This window comes from Anomalospiza imberbis, chromosome 4, assembly GCF_031753505.1.
Source record: "Anomalospiza imberbis isolate Cuckoo-Finch-1a 21T00152 chromosome 4, ASM3175350v1, whole genome shotgun sequence".
Classification (NCBI taxonomy): Eukaryota; Metazoa; Chordata; class Aves; order Passeriformes; family Viduidae; genus Anomalospiza; species Anomalospiza imberbis.
Genome location: NC_089684.1, coordinates 65,749,179 through 65,766,892, shown reverse-complemented (window position 1 = coordinate 65,766,892; position 17,714 = coordinate 65,749,179). Strand labels below are relative to the sequence as shown.

The window sequence follows — 17,714 nt, the reverse complement described above, 5'->3', positions numbered from 1 at the left end:
GATGGAATTTCTAAGTAGATCTAATATTAAGTAGAAGCCTGAATGTTAGGCAAGTTCCGATCATTTATTAATGTTACTCTAACGAAAAAACACTTTTACCTGTCAATGGACTGTACTCCATTGCCCATGGAATTCATTTACCAGAAGTTAATTGCTTGCCAATCACAAGTGATTTACGAACCTCTTTTCCTCACAGTGACTGACCTTCAATTAATGTAAGATTAAAACAATATAAAAATCTATTTTATTTCTTTCCTCAAATAGCTTCCTAGAGGCCTTATTCTCAAGTACAGATATGTACAATACATGTCCTATTGATACATGAATATTTTACGAGATTTTCTCATACCACAACTCAATGGCTTCAAAATTCTACAATATATAAATATCTTGCAGGTATCCTGCTTAGTGTCAGTTTACCTCACCATTTGTTACACAAAAACTGGTAGTTACAGCAATCCTTGTGCTTGACATCTGTTACAAACATCTGTGGATTACCCCAACTGCTTGTAAAAATAAATTAGGGAACTTGTTATGGTCTAAACCCACTAGCACTTATTTATTAATTAGATTTCAGTAACTAGTTTCTGAACTTGAATAACTTGTATGCCAGATGTCTTATGCTGAAACAAGAAGCCAAGGAGATGGGGGAAGGGAGCAGCAAGTGAGTGATGTGCATTTAAAAACAGCTGTGTAGACTACCCTTTTTAAAGAAAATTCTTTGTTTATTATGTGCTTCTTTGTAACTGTCACATGATAGAATCTAATTATTTAGATAGAAAATGAGCAGATAGCTATTTGGTTGTTGCTGAATGGGGAAGGCCTTCTTTTGCTTTCCTGTAAATTCTGACCTCTTTGGGGTTTTGTTAGTCCCTTTAAAATCCACTTATCACTTCTATTTTTTAACATTTCATACCCTCTCTCACTGGAAACGGGGCCACATTCTTTCCCAGTGAATAACACCAGCAACAAAAGAAACTCAAATTTAGAAAGCCACAGGCCATCTTAGTTTCAGTGACATACAGTCACTCCTTCTAACAGGACAGTCTACAGTTTCCAATTTATTTAAGGACTAGGCAAACATTCGTACCTGTCAAATTCATGACAATTCCAAGTTCAAAGAATGAGGGAATCATATCTTAAGACAAGCTCCACTCCACCCTGCTGTAGCTTATGACATTCAGATTGGTATCTGCAACCTGATACACACAATTCAGGATGGAGCAGAGGTGGCGTCATTTGGATCTGGGCCCATCTGTAATAGACAACTTATTAAAAACCCACACAAACAAACAAACCAACCCCAATCAAAAATAGTTGCTACAACCAACAGGATAACATGTTTAAGCTTTTTTCAAATGGATGATCAAACACTGAAGTCTTTCAACTGCCTTATTCCTCTGATTACATTCCCGGAGACCTGGAAGAATGAACAAGCTAACTTAAAAGAACATTGAAATAGGAGTAGTTCATATTTTCTGTGTAGTTCTTCAATTTCTGAGTTGGGTATTTCTTCTTCTGTACAGTGGTGATGGTTAGGAGAGAAAAATGCATACCTTAAAACTTCAGTGAGAGTTTTATCAGTTTTTATTATGAACTTGCCTATTTTCCATGTACAAAAAATAAATTAAATATACTACATAATAAAAGAGTAGAAAAGGAAAAGGTATACTGTATATTACACATTCAGCAGAATAAATTGCCAATTTCCCCCTCATCCATTGTGCAGGGTTTGGGTGGGTAGTTAATTTTCTTTACAGTGGCTGGTATGGGGCTGTGTTTTGGATTTGTGCTGAAAGCAGGGTTGATAATACAACAGAGCTGTTTTTGTTATTGCTGAGCAGCCCTTACAAAGTGCCAAGATATCTTCTGTGAGGAGGCTGGAGGTGCACAAGCTGTTGGGAAGGGACACAGCTGGAGCAGCTGACCCCAAATGACCAAAGGGATTTTCCAGACCATACAGTGTCATCCTCAGTATGTAAAGCTGGGGGAAGAATAAGAAAGGGGTGGACATCTTGAGCGATGGCGTTTGTACTTCCCAAGTACACGGGATGAAGCCTTGATTTCCTAGGGATGGCTGAACACCTGCCTGCCTATGGGAAGTGGTAAATGGTTTCCTTGGTTTTCTTTGCTTGTGTGTGAGGCTTTTGCTTTACCTAGTAAGCTGTCTTAATCTCAACCCATGAGTTTTCTCACTTTACCCTACCAATTCTCTTTCCCATTGCCCTGTGAGAGAGTGATTGAGCAGCTGTGTGGGACTTGGTTGCTGGCTGGGGTTAAACACAACGTCCATATACCTGTTGGTAATTATTTTCCTCAGCAGCATTATGCAGTTTGTGATTTTTACGACTTTTAAAGACACATGTTTTTGGATTTGCCTAGTTGTTTCTGGTTATACATATACTTTTCAAATTATAAAAGGCACATACAAGTAAATCCATATCTAAATTATGCTTAAACCCATTAATGAGATAAAATAGAAAACAAACATTTCCATAATTTAAGCTTGTTTCATTTATTTTTCAAAATTTTACACTGTCAAGTTCACTGCTTTAGTGACTGCAGCCACCATCACACATATGTTTTTCCCAGGTCTCAGCAAGAAGATTAATGCAGCATCAAAACAGCAAGCAGGACATATGCATACAGAAATAAAAGCTTCCAATATATTTTGATGTAGCTCTCTAGCTGACCTGAAACTCCCCTTCATATGTAAATGGAGGGCAAAGGAAATCCACAACAATCTTCTTTGTAACTTTGAATTTTAATAGTATGCTTTGTTTTCAAAAATCTTCTTGCAAGTTTGTTCATTTAGTTTCCAAAGAGATTATTATAGTGGCTGTTAAATATGGAAAGCCAAAATCAAAATTGAAAGGAACCTTTATATGAAGTAAATAGCACTGTAGGTGTAACTCGTTTTGAGATATATAACAGAACATTTAATTATATTGTTCTCAGAATTTGGCTTCTCCAGTTTATCTTGAATTTGGCAAAATTGTACTTACAGAACACAAATAATGATATTTAAAAGATACTTACAATTCACTCAGAGCTATTTATTTCACCTTCTTTCTCTGCATTTTTTGTTTGCTTACATGAAACTCCTACTGCCCAGACACCTGCAGATTTTCTACTACATGTCTTCATCTTTGCTCATTCCATTTCTCCTGTTCATTCATACCTTTTCCTGAGTTCCCATTTCCCACACCTGGCAGCAGGTCAATGGACAAATCTTTTAGAAAGGAACAGAGAGACAAACACCAAAATAAGGTAGTGGTAAGATAGAAAAAATATTACTGCAAGTTTGCTTAAATTCAGGAAACTATAGAGGCTTTGGGGTTTTTTTTTTGCTCATAGATTATGTCAGCATTTGTGTATTCTTTTTGTGTTATTTCGTACCTGCTATATGAAGGAGCTTCCTTAGGGGATTTAAGGATCTATTTGAAGCTATATGAAGGAGCTTCCTTAGGGGATTTAAGGATCTATTGCTTTCTTCCCCTAGAAGTAACATTATTCTGTTCTTACTATATTCAGAATCTGATAGACTTGTCTACAGGTTTTTTTTATTTAAATAGAAAAATTCATGCCTAACAGTGCATTCAGGCAGCTGAATGATACTGAAAATAGATGAAAAATATGGTTCACTCCAGTTTTCTTCTGGATTAGAGGTGGCTGCTGAGCAGATCTTGGAGGTTTAAAAATTGATTAAATATAGGTCAATGGCATTTCATAAACAAAACCTGACTACATCTAAAATAGTGACTTAAATGTTCACATGGTGGCTAAAAGTCTTTTTCTGCCTTAGTAAAGGATTTAGATAAAGGAAGTTTACAATTTTAGCAAGTGTTTCCCTGAAAATATAAATGATTAGGTATAAGTATGGTATAAGTATGCAGTGTCTGGAAGATAAAAAGCACAGTACAGAGATATAAAGAAAGCAAGTGTTTATGTGCTTGATACAGTGTAGTTATAGTATATTACACAGAGTACACATAAGCTTGCCAAATTCAGATATGCTATAAATAGTGGTATTAGATGCTGGTGAAATTCTAAGTGGACACATACCAGTCTACTTTACAAGCAGTAATCCCTCTGCTGGCATTAGTATCACCTTCATTGACCACTCCATCACCATGGACTTTTTTATATTGCATCATGAAGAATTTTTGGCTAAAAATCTGTATATTATTAACAAACACAGTTTTTATATTACTAAGCATTTTTGTCAAGACTACACTTTTCTCATTTCTCTATTTGCTCGTGACTTGTCTAGGTTACTTCTAGCTTTGTCTACTCAATGCTTGATATTCTGTGCTCTCTTCAGACACCAATTCAACGTCTGCTTTGTCAAGCACCCTCACAAGTACTGGCTCAAATAACCTTATCTAGCATCTCTGCTGCCACATATATTGAATTTAGGAAAATTTTCTTCTGCTGATACTCAGTATTCCCTGCTGCTGGATCACTATGTCGCCAGTGCTACTGTCATGCTGGTTGATGATCTGGATGCAAACATCCAGTGCATTAACTGAAGTAGAATTGTAAGGATGAAGTGACTGGAGCAGCACAAACGAGAGAAGTAATTCTATTTCATAAATTCAAATGCAAATTGTTCTTTACGAGGGTTTGAAATTCCAGTTTTGATATTCAGGTTCCAAAATGGCGTAGTGGTCTAATGTTCTAATGATTATCCCCTTGAGCCATTCATGGAACACATTGACTGGATCATCATTGGTTGCTCCCCTAGTGCATAAACCTATATGATCAATATATTTTCTGACTTTGTTCAAAGGCAAACTATAATGATTCTGTTGCTCACACAGTCATACACACACACTTTGATGCTTCCCTGCATTTGACAAATGCAACCCTTTTTTAAAGCCTCTGAATACACCACATAACCTATCCATCAACGTGAAATGACCTCGTCATTAGAGCACAGCTCTGAGGCTGCACATCCATTCATCAAATGTCTTTCTTTGACCATAATGGTAAATTCCAAGTTCGTATTAATTTGTAAAATTTCATATCATTCTCTTCTTTACTGTGAGCAGCAGACATTATATCTGTTGGAAGAATTAGCAACAGCAGCATCATAAATACAATAAATACTTTTCACAAGAGTCTCTTAATCAGAACTTGTTAGTACCACACATGTTCTCATTTTTTAATAGATCATAGGACAGTTCTTATTTAATGGGGATGGGGGAGAAACTCACTGTTTTGCCTCCAGAAAACAGCTGCCATGGGCTAAATATGCTGCCAAACTTTCCCAATTTCCCCAGTAGTATTTCCTCTAAGCAGTCCCATACACTCAGAATTTCCCCAGATCTGCCTTGTTATTTGAAAAAATATTACATGAATATAAAGAACCACGTGTTACTATTAAAACTAAGGTAACTGCAAACTTCCTTGTAGCCTGGCTAGGACAAAAAAAAATCTCAGAAAGACATCACAGAATGGAAAGTTGAGTTTGAAATGGACTTCTTTTAAATGACCTTCAGCTGATGACATAGCAGTCTGTCAGAACAACATCTGCTGTACACTAAGTATTAGAGAAACAATAAAGGGCTAATGAAAAACACAGGGTATTCTTGAGTATGCCATAAATAAAATAACTTTACTTAATAAAAAGTGTATTAGCTAGCTTCATTATTAGTGGTCTAGCTATAGAGACTGTTCATAAGTTCAGTTTACCTGGGATCAAATTTACCCAATCAGAACCTGTCCAATAGAAACTAGAAAAATTTGAAGAATAGTTGATCCATCCATGGTTTCCCTTATAAAAGCCTGGAAAAAAAATCACCATGGAAGTAGAAAAATTGCACTGGTGAAATGCCTAATTTTTTGCTGTAGCAACTTATCAATGTGACTTTTGAGAAATTATTGACTGTGACGAAGAAAATTGAAGACTTTGTGATATGGTGCAAGCAAAGACACATCTTCTGGACAGAAAAGATGATAAATGCACATATTAAATATATTATTGGAAAAAGTAGACTTGGTTGTCAGAAATTAATAGGTGTAAACGTATGTGCTTTGGACACATCAGGAGCAGAGATGGAAATAACCTTGAGAATGTAATTATGGAGGGAATGGTGACAAGTCATCATAATTGAGAGCAGCTAGAAAGGAGGTGGATAGATGACATGCAGTAGGCTGCTGTAACTTCACTTTCTGAATGTTCAAAACTAGCAATAGACCATGGAGGCTTCTAAAAATTCTCCTGTGAAATCACCAATCTGCAAGTGCCAATAAATTGATTTTACTCCACTTGCAAGCAAATGAAAGAAGTACAATCATTCTGTCAATAGAGTGGTTTGTAAATTAAAAATGTATTCATAAATATACATCTTTTCACAATGGCTTAAATGTTATGTATAGTGACAATCTTTGCCATTTCTGAATGTGCCAGGACACTACAAAAGTTCAGTGGCAACTGTAATTGTCCCTGGCAAGTGTGTATATATATATATTTATATACACACATAAATATATATGAATATGTCTGTGTGTGTATGTATATACTGGGGAACTAATGAATCAAGAGCAGCCCTGTACAAAAACCATTTGGGGGTGCTGTGGGTGAGAGGCTGGACATGACCCAGCCATGGGCACTCACAGCCCAGAGAGCCAAACGTGTCCTCAGCTGCATCCAGTGCCCCATGGGCAGCAGGGGAGGAAGGGGACTCTGTCCCTCTGCTCTGCTCTGGTGAGAACCCACCTGCAGTGCCGCAGCCACCTCTGGGGTCCCAGCACGGGAAGGACAGGGACCTATTGGAACTGGTCCAGAGAAAGGCCGTGAAGATGATCAGATGGCTGGAGCATCTTTCCTGTGAGAAAAGGCTGAGAGAGCTGGGGTTATTCAGACTGAAGGAAGACTCCAGGGTGACCTTGTAACAGCCTTCCAGTACCTAAAGGGGACTTACAAGAATGATGGTGACAGACTTTTTAGCAGAGCCTGTTGTGATAAGACAAGGGGTGATGGTTTTAAACCAAAAGAGTGTAGATTTAGTCTAGATATAAGGAAAGTATTTTTTACCAGGAGGGTGCTAAAACATTGGAACAGGTTGCTTAGAAAGGTAATGGATGTCTCATCTGTAGTAACACGCAAGGTCATGCTGGACAGGGCTTGGAGCAACCTGATCTAGTTGGAGATGTCCCTGCTTACTGCAGGAGAGCTGGACTGACTAGATGACCTTTAAAGTCCCTTTCTACCCTAACTATTCTATAATTCTATGATAACTGCCCTATTTCCAAGCATGATTCAGAATAAAGGCATTTTTAGGCAGCACATGGAAAAACCCTCCTTAGCAAAACCAGAGCAAAAATCAGACAAATCATGGCTAGGGATCAGTTTCAAAAGAGTTTATCATCCATACAGTATGTGGTCCTTCCCTTTATTCAGAACTGGTACTATTCCATGAAGACTCAGTGAGCTGTGGGATTCTTCCACAGAAGCACTTTGTGTCTCCATCTGATTGTCTTTATGACATAATACACATAAGTCCTCCTGCACTCTTGTACAGATTTTATCTTGTCAATGTAGAAAACGGGAGTCAATCAAGTCCCTGGTTTTCTGACAAGGCTCACTTCCTGGGCTGTTCTAAGAGTTATTTCACTATAAATACCCCCTGGAATGGAACACCTTTTGGAGCTTTTTCATTACAGCAATGCACATTGTCAAGAAACTCACCTCTGACCCACCTCACTTTACAGCAGATGTAAAATACATCAATTATTAAAATAGGCAGTTAAAACAATTAGGTGGTGTTATCAAATATATGTTATAATGCAATGACAGATATTACTTATTGCAGTTCACAACGCAGTGTCATGTCTTAATGTCACTGTTTACTTCTTAGTCATTGTTACTATCTATGTTTACTGTATTAATAAAGACTTGAGGAGAACCACTAAGCAGTTTCTGGAAGCATGTGAGCATAGCTTAATTTAATCAACATGAATTAAAGGATTTTCTGTGCTTGAAGTAATCACTCCGTACTCTCTTCTGTTTCACCCGAAAAGTGTTTTGTTCTAAAAACCCTGTGCTGCATTATTTTCCCTACCAGTAAAACCACATTTTTCCTTTCACCTGTCCTATCACAATACAAAGAAAGAAGCACCTCACAAGGCTGCCCCACAGGTGTTCAGCACCCTTTATTTCAGTCTGTTTATGAATAGCACTTGCAATCATAGCTTAAAATATAATCAAAACAGACAAGGCAAGATTGGACCAAATACATTCCAATAAAAATAATGTGAGTGAAGGTAATAAAATTCTGATGCAAACAGTAAAATCTGGGTAAAGACTAAAGGACTCGGTAATATTATTAGACAGAGCCATCCAGTAAAACCCAAGGGATCATGTGAGTCTGGCTACAGCTGTACAAGCACAGTCCAAGTCAGATCTCAGCTGCTTGCTGAAATTAGAAGGGTGAAGGTCAAACAAGCAAAAGCAACAAACCAGACACTAGCAGCTGTAATTGTATCTGATGAGAGCAGATTTCAAGACTATTCAGATTAAGGAGTACCACAGGTCAGATTATCTGAAGCTTTTATGTTTTCACATTCTGAAAATGCCATGCATATATTCAAGCTAATTGGCAGTTAAGTTTTCATTCATACGTCCCTTAATTGGGTGTGATATCAGAACTACATGCTCTGTTTTAGAATCTGTTTTAGAATCCTTAAGAATTTCAAATGGTGCAGAAGTTTAAATCCCACTGCATCTCTTCCAAGAAAAGACAGAACCATTGCCTCATCAGCCCATGATTACAGAAATTTGCACCTACTCCTCTCAGCCACTTTGCTGATGTGATATGTCCAAGACTCACTCAAAACACTACATATCTGGCTAACATACTGCTGACTAATCACCCATTACCCATAAAAGCAGGAATCTTGCGTGAACTCCTTGATGGTCAACCTTCCACTGGTGCCTTTCAAGAGCTTCTGTGTTATTCTAACTACACTATTTATCTGAAATCTGCAAGAAGACAGAGAGGTCTTGGTCCACAGCCAAGAGTACTTCAGTGTGGGGAGTCACAAAGAACTTTCATAAGATGAAACACAATTTTAATTGAAGGAGAAAACCTTGCCTGGCACTCTCAAGTCAAATCTTTGAATTGCCCTAACTACATGCTACCTTCAATGTACATATTCCTTACAATGTAAGACATTATCTTACTCTTTGGTGAAAAATAAAAGTGATTAGAAGTGCATACTAGAGGCTTTGCATTGTATTTGCCCTTAAATTAGACTAAAAGCAAGTTGTGGGAGAGTAGCCCTTAACCTCTACGTTCTTAGTCCTACTTCACAACCCATTGTATAAACAATTCTCAGTAAAAATGGTGTCAGTTTGTGAAAAAAATCTTGTAACTACAAGATTACAAGAAGTTATGATATTGTAGATCACACTAATGATATACATAAAACAGTGCTTTTCAATAACAACTAAAGAATATTTGAAAACAAATATTAAAATCCATGAAGTTCAGAGACTTAGGTGAAATTTCTGGAATGCAAAACCTGTAGTACTTCAATTCTGCCCAAAGAGAAGTCTGCCTAACATCTTCCTAGCTTTATGTTTGGCTCACCAAAAAGACCTTAGCAATGGATGCTTTAAATTTATTTCTTGCATTATTTTTACTGACTTAGATTCTATCTTTTTATATTTAAACTGAAACGAGCTCATATAGGTTTTTGATATATACTTTATTTAGTTACAGAAGAATCTTCTAGGATTTGTTCCTAATTTATTATGCTAATAGAAGTGTATTAAAAATAAGGAACCTACACCGAATGGTTTAGATTAGTAATTTGATTGGAGAAAGAAGCACCTTATGTAACAAATTTAAAGATAAAAGACCCAAATATGTTAAATGTATATAAGTTCTGACAGTACATCTTATTTGATTGACAACAAGTTAAAGTTGATAGCTAGTCTCAGTACTTCAGCATTAAGGCAAATCTAATGGCCTATTTAGTTTAGATTCAGAAAAAAGATTACATGCTTTATTTATTTACTAAAATCAGTACAACCTTAGGGTCACCTGTCTATTGTGAACGCCCAAATCCTTAAGGTGGGAGAGAATAATTTCATCTAAGTCTGGATTCACAGCCAGATTTAAATGCCTGGTCTGATGACACCCTTCTAAATTTCAAAATCAGTGTCTAAGATCCTCCAAGCGTTCATTACAACTCTCAGTCACTTCCACTATAATCCTTCTAAACTGGTTTCACAGAGGCTGTGGACACTCAAGGCTTTAACTTGCCTAGGACAACACTGCAGGGAAACAAGGAACACAAGTGTAGGAGAGCAATTTCCTACCCACATGCTATTACACCTGAAGCTCCAAAAAGCTTCTGTCTTTGTACATTTTCCACCCACACCTTGTAAAGCTGGAATTTGGCATACTTCACCATAATCTTACTTACTTACCCCTATCCCATCCCCTCACCCTGCTGCACCTTTCCTTTGCCACTGCCGGGCCACGGTAGCCACCACCCTGCTGTGCCCAGCGAGGCTCCTGTCATACCTGTGCAACCCCCATGGAGAGAAACATCCCTCCATGGAGACTGGTCCTGACCTCCTACCTTGCACTTGCTCTAAAGAAAATTCATTAGAGCTTTGCAAAATTAAGAAAAATATTACTTTTAGCTGGTTTGAATAACAAAAATAACCAGCTGAAGACCTGAAATTAGTCTTGATCAGTTAAAAGTAATCTTCCAGCTGTCATACAACTTCTCTGAGTAGCATGGGCATCTAGAAAACATTACATAGCCACCTACACTTCAAACAGACAGGGTACATACTGCAGATTCAAAACAGACAGATATATCCCACTTTGTTACTGACTTTCCAGACATACCCCATTCCTTGGAAATAGGAATATTAAATTACAAAGACATTTTGCACGGAAGGATTTCCTGAGTTGGCTGGCAAGGGCTCCTTTGGTCTACACATTCAAGTTTGTCCTTAAGATTTATAACCAAAGTGTGGATACTCCTCTTTCCCCTCATCTGCCTGAAGGAGGACTGTTCGCTCTCGCCTGCCACGGCCCTCTGCGTGCCACCCCACACACCGTTTCCGCACACTGTCTTCTCTATCACGCTGACCAGGCCCCAGATGCCTGAGGGACCGGCCAGACGAGCCCGCGCAGCCATGAGCGGCCCGAGCTCCGTAAGGAAGCAGCAAAGTAACTCTCGCCTTCGCGCCCTGCAGTCAGGAACCCGCAGGCTCGCTCGTTGACACTGCTGGCGGCCGGGCATCGCCGCTCGGCGCCAGTCGTGCCCTCACCGCCCCGGAGGAGCCTGCCCGGCCCGGCCGCTCCGGGGGTTTAGGCGCCAAGCTGAGGCAGCGCTGCGCCGCCGCTGCCCGCGCTGCGCCGGGCTCCGCGCGGTGCCAGACTTACTGGGCGGCCTCGCCCTCTGCCCGGGGCGGGGCTGGGGGCTCCTGGCGGGGCGTCGCCGCCGGCCGCGGGCGGGCAAGGGAAGGGGAAGGGGAAGGGGAAGGGGCGGGGGCGACGCGCAGGCTCCTCCCGGGCTGCGCTTCCCTGGGCGGGCGGAGAGCGGCGCTGGGTCCCCGCCGCGCACGCTCCGCCCGAGCCTCCCCCTCTCCCGGCCGCCGCCGCTGCTGCCGCCACCGAGCCGCTCCCCCTCCCCCAGCCAGCGCTCCCGAGCAGGAGCTGCCGCGCCGCGGAGCAGGAGGCGGCGGGAGCGCCCAGGGCAGCGGCCGGCGGGGTGGCGGCGGAGCGGCGAGCACCACCCGGCACGGAGGCTGCTCAATGCTGCACCTTCCGGAGCTGCATGAGGTAAAGGCGGCTCCGGGTCCCGCTTCCCCCCGTGCTCGCTCCCCGCTCCCCACGGCCGCGGGGGTGTGTGAGCGGAGCCGGGGCTGCGGGGGGCTCTTTGTGGGCTCGGCCGAATGCGGGGCGGCGGGGCGGGGGGGGGGGTGGGGTGCGGGGCGAGGGCTGAGGGGACATGAAGTTGCGGGAACAAATGGAAAGTGGCGAGTGGCCGGGCCCCCTCCCCGGGGGGGCTCCTGGAGGCGCGGGAGGGCGGGTGGGGGGCTCTGAGGGAATGGGGGGTTCGCGGGGGGGTTTTGTTTGCGCTCGCCGCCGCCTCCCTCCCTTCCTCCCTTCCTCCCTCCCCCTCTCCTGTTGGCTTCTCTGCCTCCCGATAGTTTTGAGGCCTAACTGTTTAGGCCTCGTCTCCCGGCTCCGGGGCCGGTGTGCCGGCTCCGAACCACCCCCTGGGGCCGGGAACGGCGTCCCCGGCCCACCCCCCGGGCCGTAAGGGGCCCTTGGCCGCGGGGTATCCCTCGATTGGGCCCCAGATTTCATTGTAAAACCGTCGGCTGCGAACTAACAGTGTTGGGCTGGAGCAGCCCCGCAATGAAAGGAGGCGCCGGAGGGGAGCGGAGAGGCCCGAGTCGCGGGGAGCAGCGGCGGGCCGGGCCTCGCTCCCGCCGGGATGCGGAGGGGGCAGCGCTGGGGGGCGCGGCCGGCGGGGCGATAGCCGGGGCCTTCAGCGAATTGAGGGTGAGGAATGGAAAAAGAGGGTTAGAAAGTCGTTTCCATTCTGCTGAACTTTTGTTTTCTGACCGATAGAGGCCGGTAGAGGACTGTGGAGAAGGAAAGTTTATAACCAGCAGCGCCAGGATGGACTTCGCTGCTACCCAACCAAAACCTGCTGCCGACGGTAAAATCATCTACTATCCTCCTGGAGTGAAGGAGATTACGGACAAAATTACCAACGATGAGGTGGTTAAACGGTTAAAGGTGAGCAATTCTGATCACCACCCCCGTCCCTGCAACTTTTACTTGTTAAGGTAAACATTTTATCACTGGAATGGAGAACTGCCAGAGTTTTGTTGTCCTTCCTGCCTGCAGACCTTTAAGGGAATATGACTTCATTGTTTTTCCTTAAAAGTGGAGGACTCATTTTCCCCGTTTTTTGTAATTCATTACTGTTCTCTTGTGAATTCTTTCAATGCTGGAGTTGATACATTAACTGCTAATTTGTACATGAAACATATCCAGAGTTTAGAGGAGAGATTTGAAGTGGAATCATAAGTAATAATTACAGGATATGCTAGCAAAATTTTTTGGCTAGCTAGGTGGTTTTTTTGGGTTCCAGCATTTGAAGAAAGTACAGTTGAGCAGAGGAAGCAAGTAGGTCTACCTAAGGGTATTTTTGATTGAAAAGATCACACTGTTTGCAAAAAACAAAGCTTAATTTCTGGAGTTCATGGATGGAATTTTGAAATAGTTTCAAATGTAAAACCTGCCTCAGACTTTTAAACTTAGTGTAATACGTACTGGTTTTTTTCCTATTTAGTATAATTGACAAAATTGCTAAATTTCCTTGAGCAAAAGGGATTGTTAGAAAAGCATCTTCTCTGCTTGTTTGACAGCATCCTGGGGGAGCGTGAGTCTTGCCTCTTTCTTACTTTATTAATCCCTTCTTCCACTGGAAAAAAATTAAATGCTACTGTGATACAGTAGGATTATTTCTTAAGTCCAGGCTGAAAATAGAGAATTAAGTTGAGCATTGATCAAATATTGACACAGCTCGTTTGTTAACACCATGGTCTTTGGACCAAAGGTTTTTTAACCTAGGATTTGGTCCTATGCCCAGGGTGGAGTTATAATTTTTAGCGATTGGAAATATTCTATCATCTGATGATCTGTTTCCCATGACAGCAATGACTCCACAAAGACTGAAAAATAGAAATCATAGAAATCATGGTCTGGGCTGGTCAGTTAGTACATTGTAAAGTTTTCTTAGCTATAAAGGTGAGGAGAAATAGGCTTTGTGCTTTGTTTTTTAAGCAGCAAGGCTTAAAAAGTGTTTTTTTTTTTGAAAATGGGCCTTATTGTTCATTTACAGTTTTGAAAATTGTTAAATGGACAAGTTCGGCCTAGTATTTTCAAAACTGCAGTGGAATATTGCCAGTTACAGGAGAGGATACTAGAGTTGTGACTTAAGACAGATACCTTGGATTAAAGTCTGTGGAATGTAGAGGAATGCAGTTTTGAGGTGATCCTTGAAACAGGTATTTTATTTTGTCCCAGTTGGTGGACTTGCAATGTAATTCCTATATAATAGGAATAATGGAACTTCAAAATCACGTATACATGTTTTACTGAATTCACATGTGTATGTGTTTTAGACATTATTTCCAGGTTAAGAGCAGACTTTTTCCATGTTGTTTTTTAATGAATTATTGTTACAGAATTCAGACATCAAAAAATTTGAGAGTAACTTCAAATGGAAACAAATACTTTGCTACTGCACCTACCAACATTCTTTTTCTGTCTGAAACAACAGAGAAAGATTATTCTTACAGTATTGGTACTGTTTAATCTGAATTAGAGGAATTTTTTCTGTAAGGTATGGGCTTTACTGAAGCATCAAGAAAATGGGAAGTACTGTACACTCTAGGGCTAAACCAATGAATGTATTTTTCTTTATGATTTTGTATAATATGCATGTTCTTTATAAAGTTCGAGCTTCTTTATATCAGCTTAATTTACAAAAGCAAATGAATTTTGGTATGTGGAATGTAATGATGATGCTGTGCTTGGGATGGAAATGCTTGAAAAAGTTTTGTTCAATTTCTTAAAGTTTTTTTCAAAAGATAACTTTCTAGAACTTTAAATGTGACTTAATGATAAAAGCCAGCTTTAACAGAATGTACCAACTCAGGCATGAATCAGGTCTTGAAACTGTAGATTTTTTGTCTTCTTTGTCTTCTTGGCCATGTGTCAGGCAAAGATGGTCTTACAGAAGGTGTTTCTTACAGAAAACGTGCAACTTAGAGTTTTGGCCACCAGGATGTGGATCTGTTCCTGCAAATTTTTGTTCTTTTAGCTTGTTGAAGTCATGGTCAACTTAACTAGTTACGAATTTGTGTCCTTATTAGCAAGTTTTCTGGTATCGTATCTGTATTTTTGTGTCCAGACCTCTTCTTCTAATGAAAGCTTTTCTTATTATTGAAACTTGAGATGTTCTGGGCACCTGTCCCACAGTGCCTGAGCAGCAGCTTTTGTGCCAAGGACTTTTAAAAAGAATGTTTTTATATCCCTTCCCTCCTTCTGCTTGGGGTTGTGGGTAATAAAATTTAGGCCAGATACTTTCCAAGTGTTTTGATATGTCTGTATGATAGCATTATCATTGTCCTGAAAATGAAAATATTGAGAATTTTAAAATTAACATGCGTCTTTTGAGAGATGTAGAAAGGAAATGCCTCAGGGTTGCATATGTATGGCAAATGAAACACAAGTTCAAGTGCTTAATGGAGTCAAAGGTAGTTTCTGGAGTGTTAGATTACATTGATGGTTTGATGCCTTCTTAGAGTAGGACAGTATGTGATGTATAGTTTCAGCTGTTGAGGAAGTGATTTTAACTGGTGTGCTGTGGCTGGGGTCAAGTGTCCTTTCAATAGATCCAGTTAAGTTTAACCAAACTAGGCAGCTAGCATGTAGCAGAGTGCTGAGGTTTACTGTACTTTTGACTACAAAATAATTTTTTTTAGTTCAGTTTTTCTCTTTACAGGGCTGATGCTCAAGTTATATAGGGATTGATTTTAGAGCTGCAAGTCAGATGCTTGACAATTTGGGTAAGGCTTGTGAAGAGGGGTGGTGACTTTGGCATAACCAAGTGATAGAAGGGGAAAGCAAACAATTGTAAGGCACCAAAGAAGCCCTCCTTCAGTTCCAAGATCAAACTAGAACCTAAATAAAACTTGACAGCAATTGAGTTGGCAGTATTATATTTCTTTCTGTAAGATAGTTGAGAGTTGAAAGAAGTTTTAGAATCTTGGCACCTGCTTTGTTGCAGAGCTTCTTTATGACTATTGAATTTTTTTCAAAATTGACTGAATTTTACTGCTGTGTTAAACTGGAGACTTGTATATTGCTGTCAGTAAACTATTAAATCTCAGCTACAACTTTGATCACAAGAGAATGTTAAAATGTCATTGATATAAAACAGTTTTAGTCATTATGAGTAAGATTAATAGTAGTGTACTTAATTGTCAGATACATTAAAAATAGCCCCATCAATCCAAAATGCATAGAGACTGATTTTCACAGTGACTGCCATAAACAGTGCTTGTAGGCAAAGCCAGAACTGCCACCAAAATATGTGGGGCTCTCACGTACTTGTCCCAGCCTCTGTTCTGCACCCTCTTTTACAAGCATTTTGTTTTGCTGCACACCAAAATGGAAGGGTTGACCAGGTTAAAACTTAGCAGGGAAAAAAACTCAAACCAACCAACAATAGAACACCCACCCCTCTCCAACTAAGTTAATTTTAACCTGAACCCTTTTCTTGTGTAATTTCTCAGGAAAATTTACAAAAACTTGGACTGGGACAGGGCAAAACCAACTTTTTTTTGTGGCAGTCCTACCTTGTCCTACCTTAGAGTGCTGAAGGAGCCTCAGGGGACATTGCACTTTTTAATGTAAAAGAAAGAATGCATGATGGTGAGTTCAGATAAAGCTTTGTACTAAAAACTGTACAGTTTGGTAAAGTGTAAGACAAGTCTGTAGACAGAAAGAAAATACAGTGCAGCATTTTCTTTGACCTTGAGATATCAGTGTAAACACAATTTCATGAAATTTGTAAAATGCACATTTAAACAGACACTAAATATACACAAGTAAAAAAAAGTTTCTGAAACTTTTCAAAGGAAAAGAAGCAATAAATTTATTTCAGCATGGAAATTTTTAACACAGGTTTAAGGCAGCATTTAATTATGTTTCTGTGAAATTAAGTTTTATAGGTTAGAATTTGGTGAGGGAGATACAGTTCTTTATCATGGCTGGGTTAGGATTCTGGTTTTTGTTTTGTGGGGGTTTGGATTTTTTTTGGGAATGATTGTCCTTTTGTTTTTCAATCAGTCCAGTAGTCTTGTGCTTTTTTCCGTGGTGACAGTTAGGCAAGTCATTTGCTGTGAAAGTTGTGTTTGATTTCAATGCCCTCCACACCCTTTCATCCTCTCTCCAATTCTCCCCCTGCCATGCCCACCCCAAGGCCTAGCTTGTGATTGTCTGGGGAAGTTAGCACCCCAGGTGTGCCTTGAAGCCTTCCCTATCTTGTCCCTTGGTATCTCTTAGTTATTGTATGTATTTGTGCGAGAACGAAACAAACACCCTCCCTCTCCTTCTTTCCATTGTCTTTCTGCATGTTCCTCTGGTTATTAGATATTGGCCCCTTTGTAGTTTGGCTGGTTGTGTTTCCATACCGCTAGGAATAGGTAATGCTAACAATTTGTCATATCATGCACAGGTAGTTTTTAGGCATCTGTTACATCATGTTAAATTTGAGAAAGGTTGCTTGTTGCTGCTTAAAAGTTTTGGAATAGGCTGTAGTTATGTGAGAGGAAGAAAAAGTTACTCTTAACTAAACTTGATATTTTGGCGTAAGTTAATGGCCGCTCTCTGAGGTTGTGTAGTTAGATGGACCTTTGATCTGACCAGGATTTTACCTAGGTAGTTGTATTAAACAATACTAAAAAATACAAGTTAAAATGTCATCTGGTTGAAGACAATCTGTTGTGTCACCCACAAGAATTTGGTATGCTTGAGAAGAAAAGGCATATACATAGTAAGTGGGTCGGATAGTATATTAACTAATAAATGCTTTTTGCTGGCAAGTCTTGTATGACATGGGTGATTTGCATGTATTTACATGCTTATATT

At 40.4% G+C, this 17,714-nt stretch overlaps 1 protein-coding gene across 7 annotated transcripts in view; it reads left to right on the top strand.

Moving 5' to 3' along the window:
- The first annotated feature begins 11,551 nt into the window (after nt 1-11,551).
- The window catches only part of PDS5A (PDS5 cohesin associated factor A), a 78,811-nt gene continuing 72,648 nt past the window's right edge, over nt 11,552-17,714 (top strand). For 3 of the 7 annotated variants that reach the window (XM_068188904.1, XM_068188901.1, XM_068188900.1), the window contains exons 1-2: nt 12,384-12,545; nt 12,615-12,785. In XM_068188904.1, coding sequence (XP_068045005.1) covers nt 12,399-12,545; nt 12,615-12,785 — 318 coding nt within the window. In that variant the 5' untranslated portion in view covers nt 12,384-12,398. Of the gene's footprint in view, nt 11,817-11,958; nt 12,007-12,383; nt 12,546-12,614; nt 12,836-17,714 lie in introns of those variants that run through there. The other 4 variants (XM_068188905.1, XM_068188902.1, XM_068188903.1 and 1 more) reach the window with 4 other exon arrangements.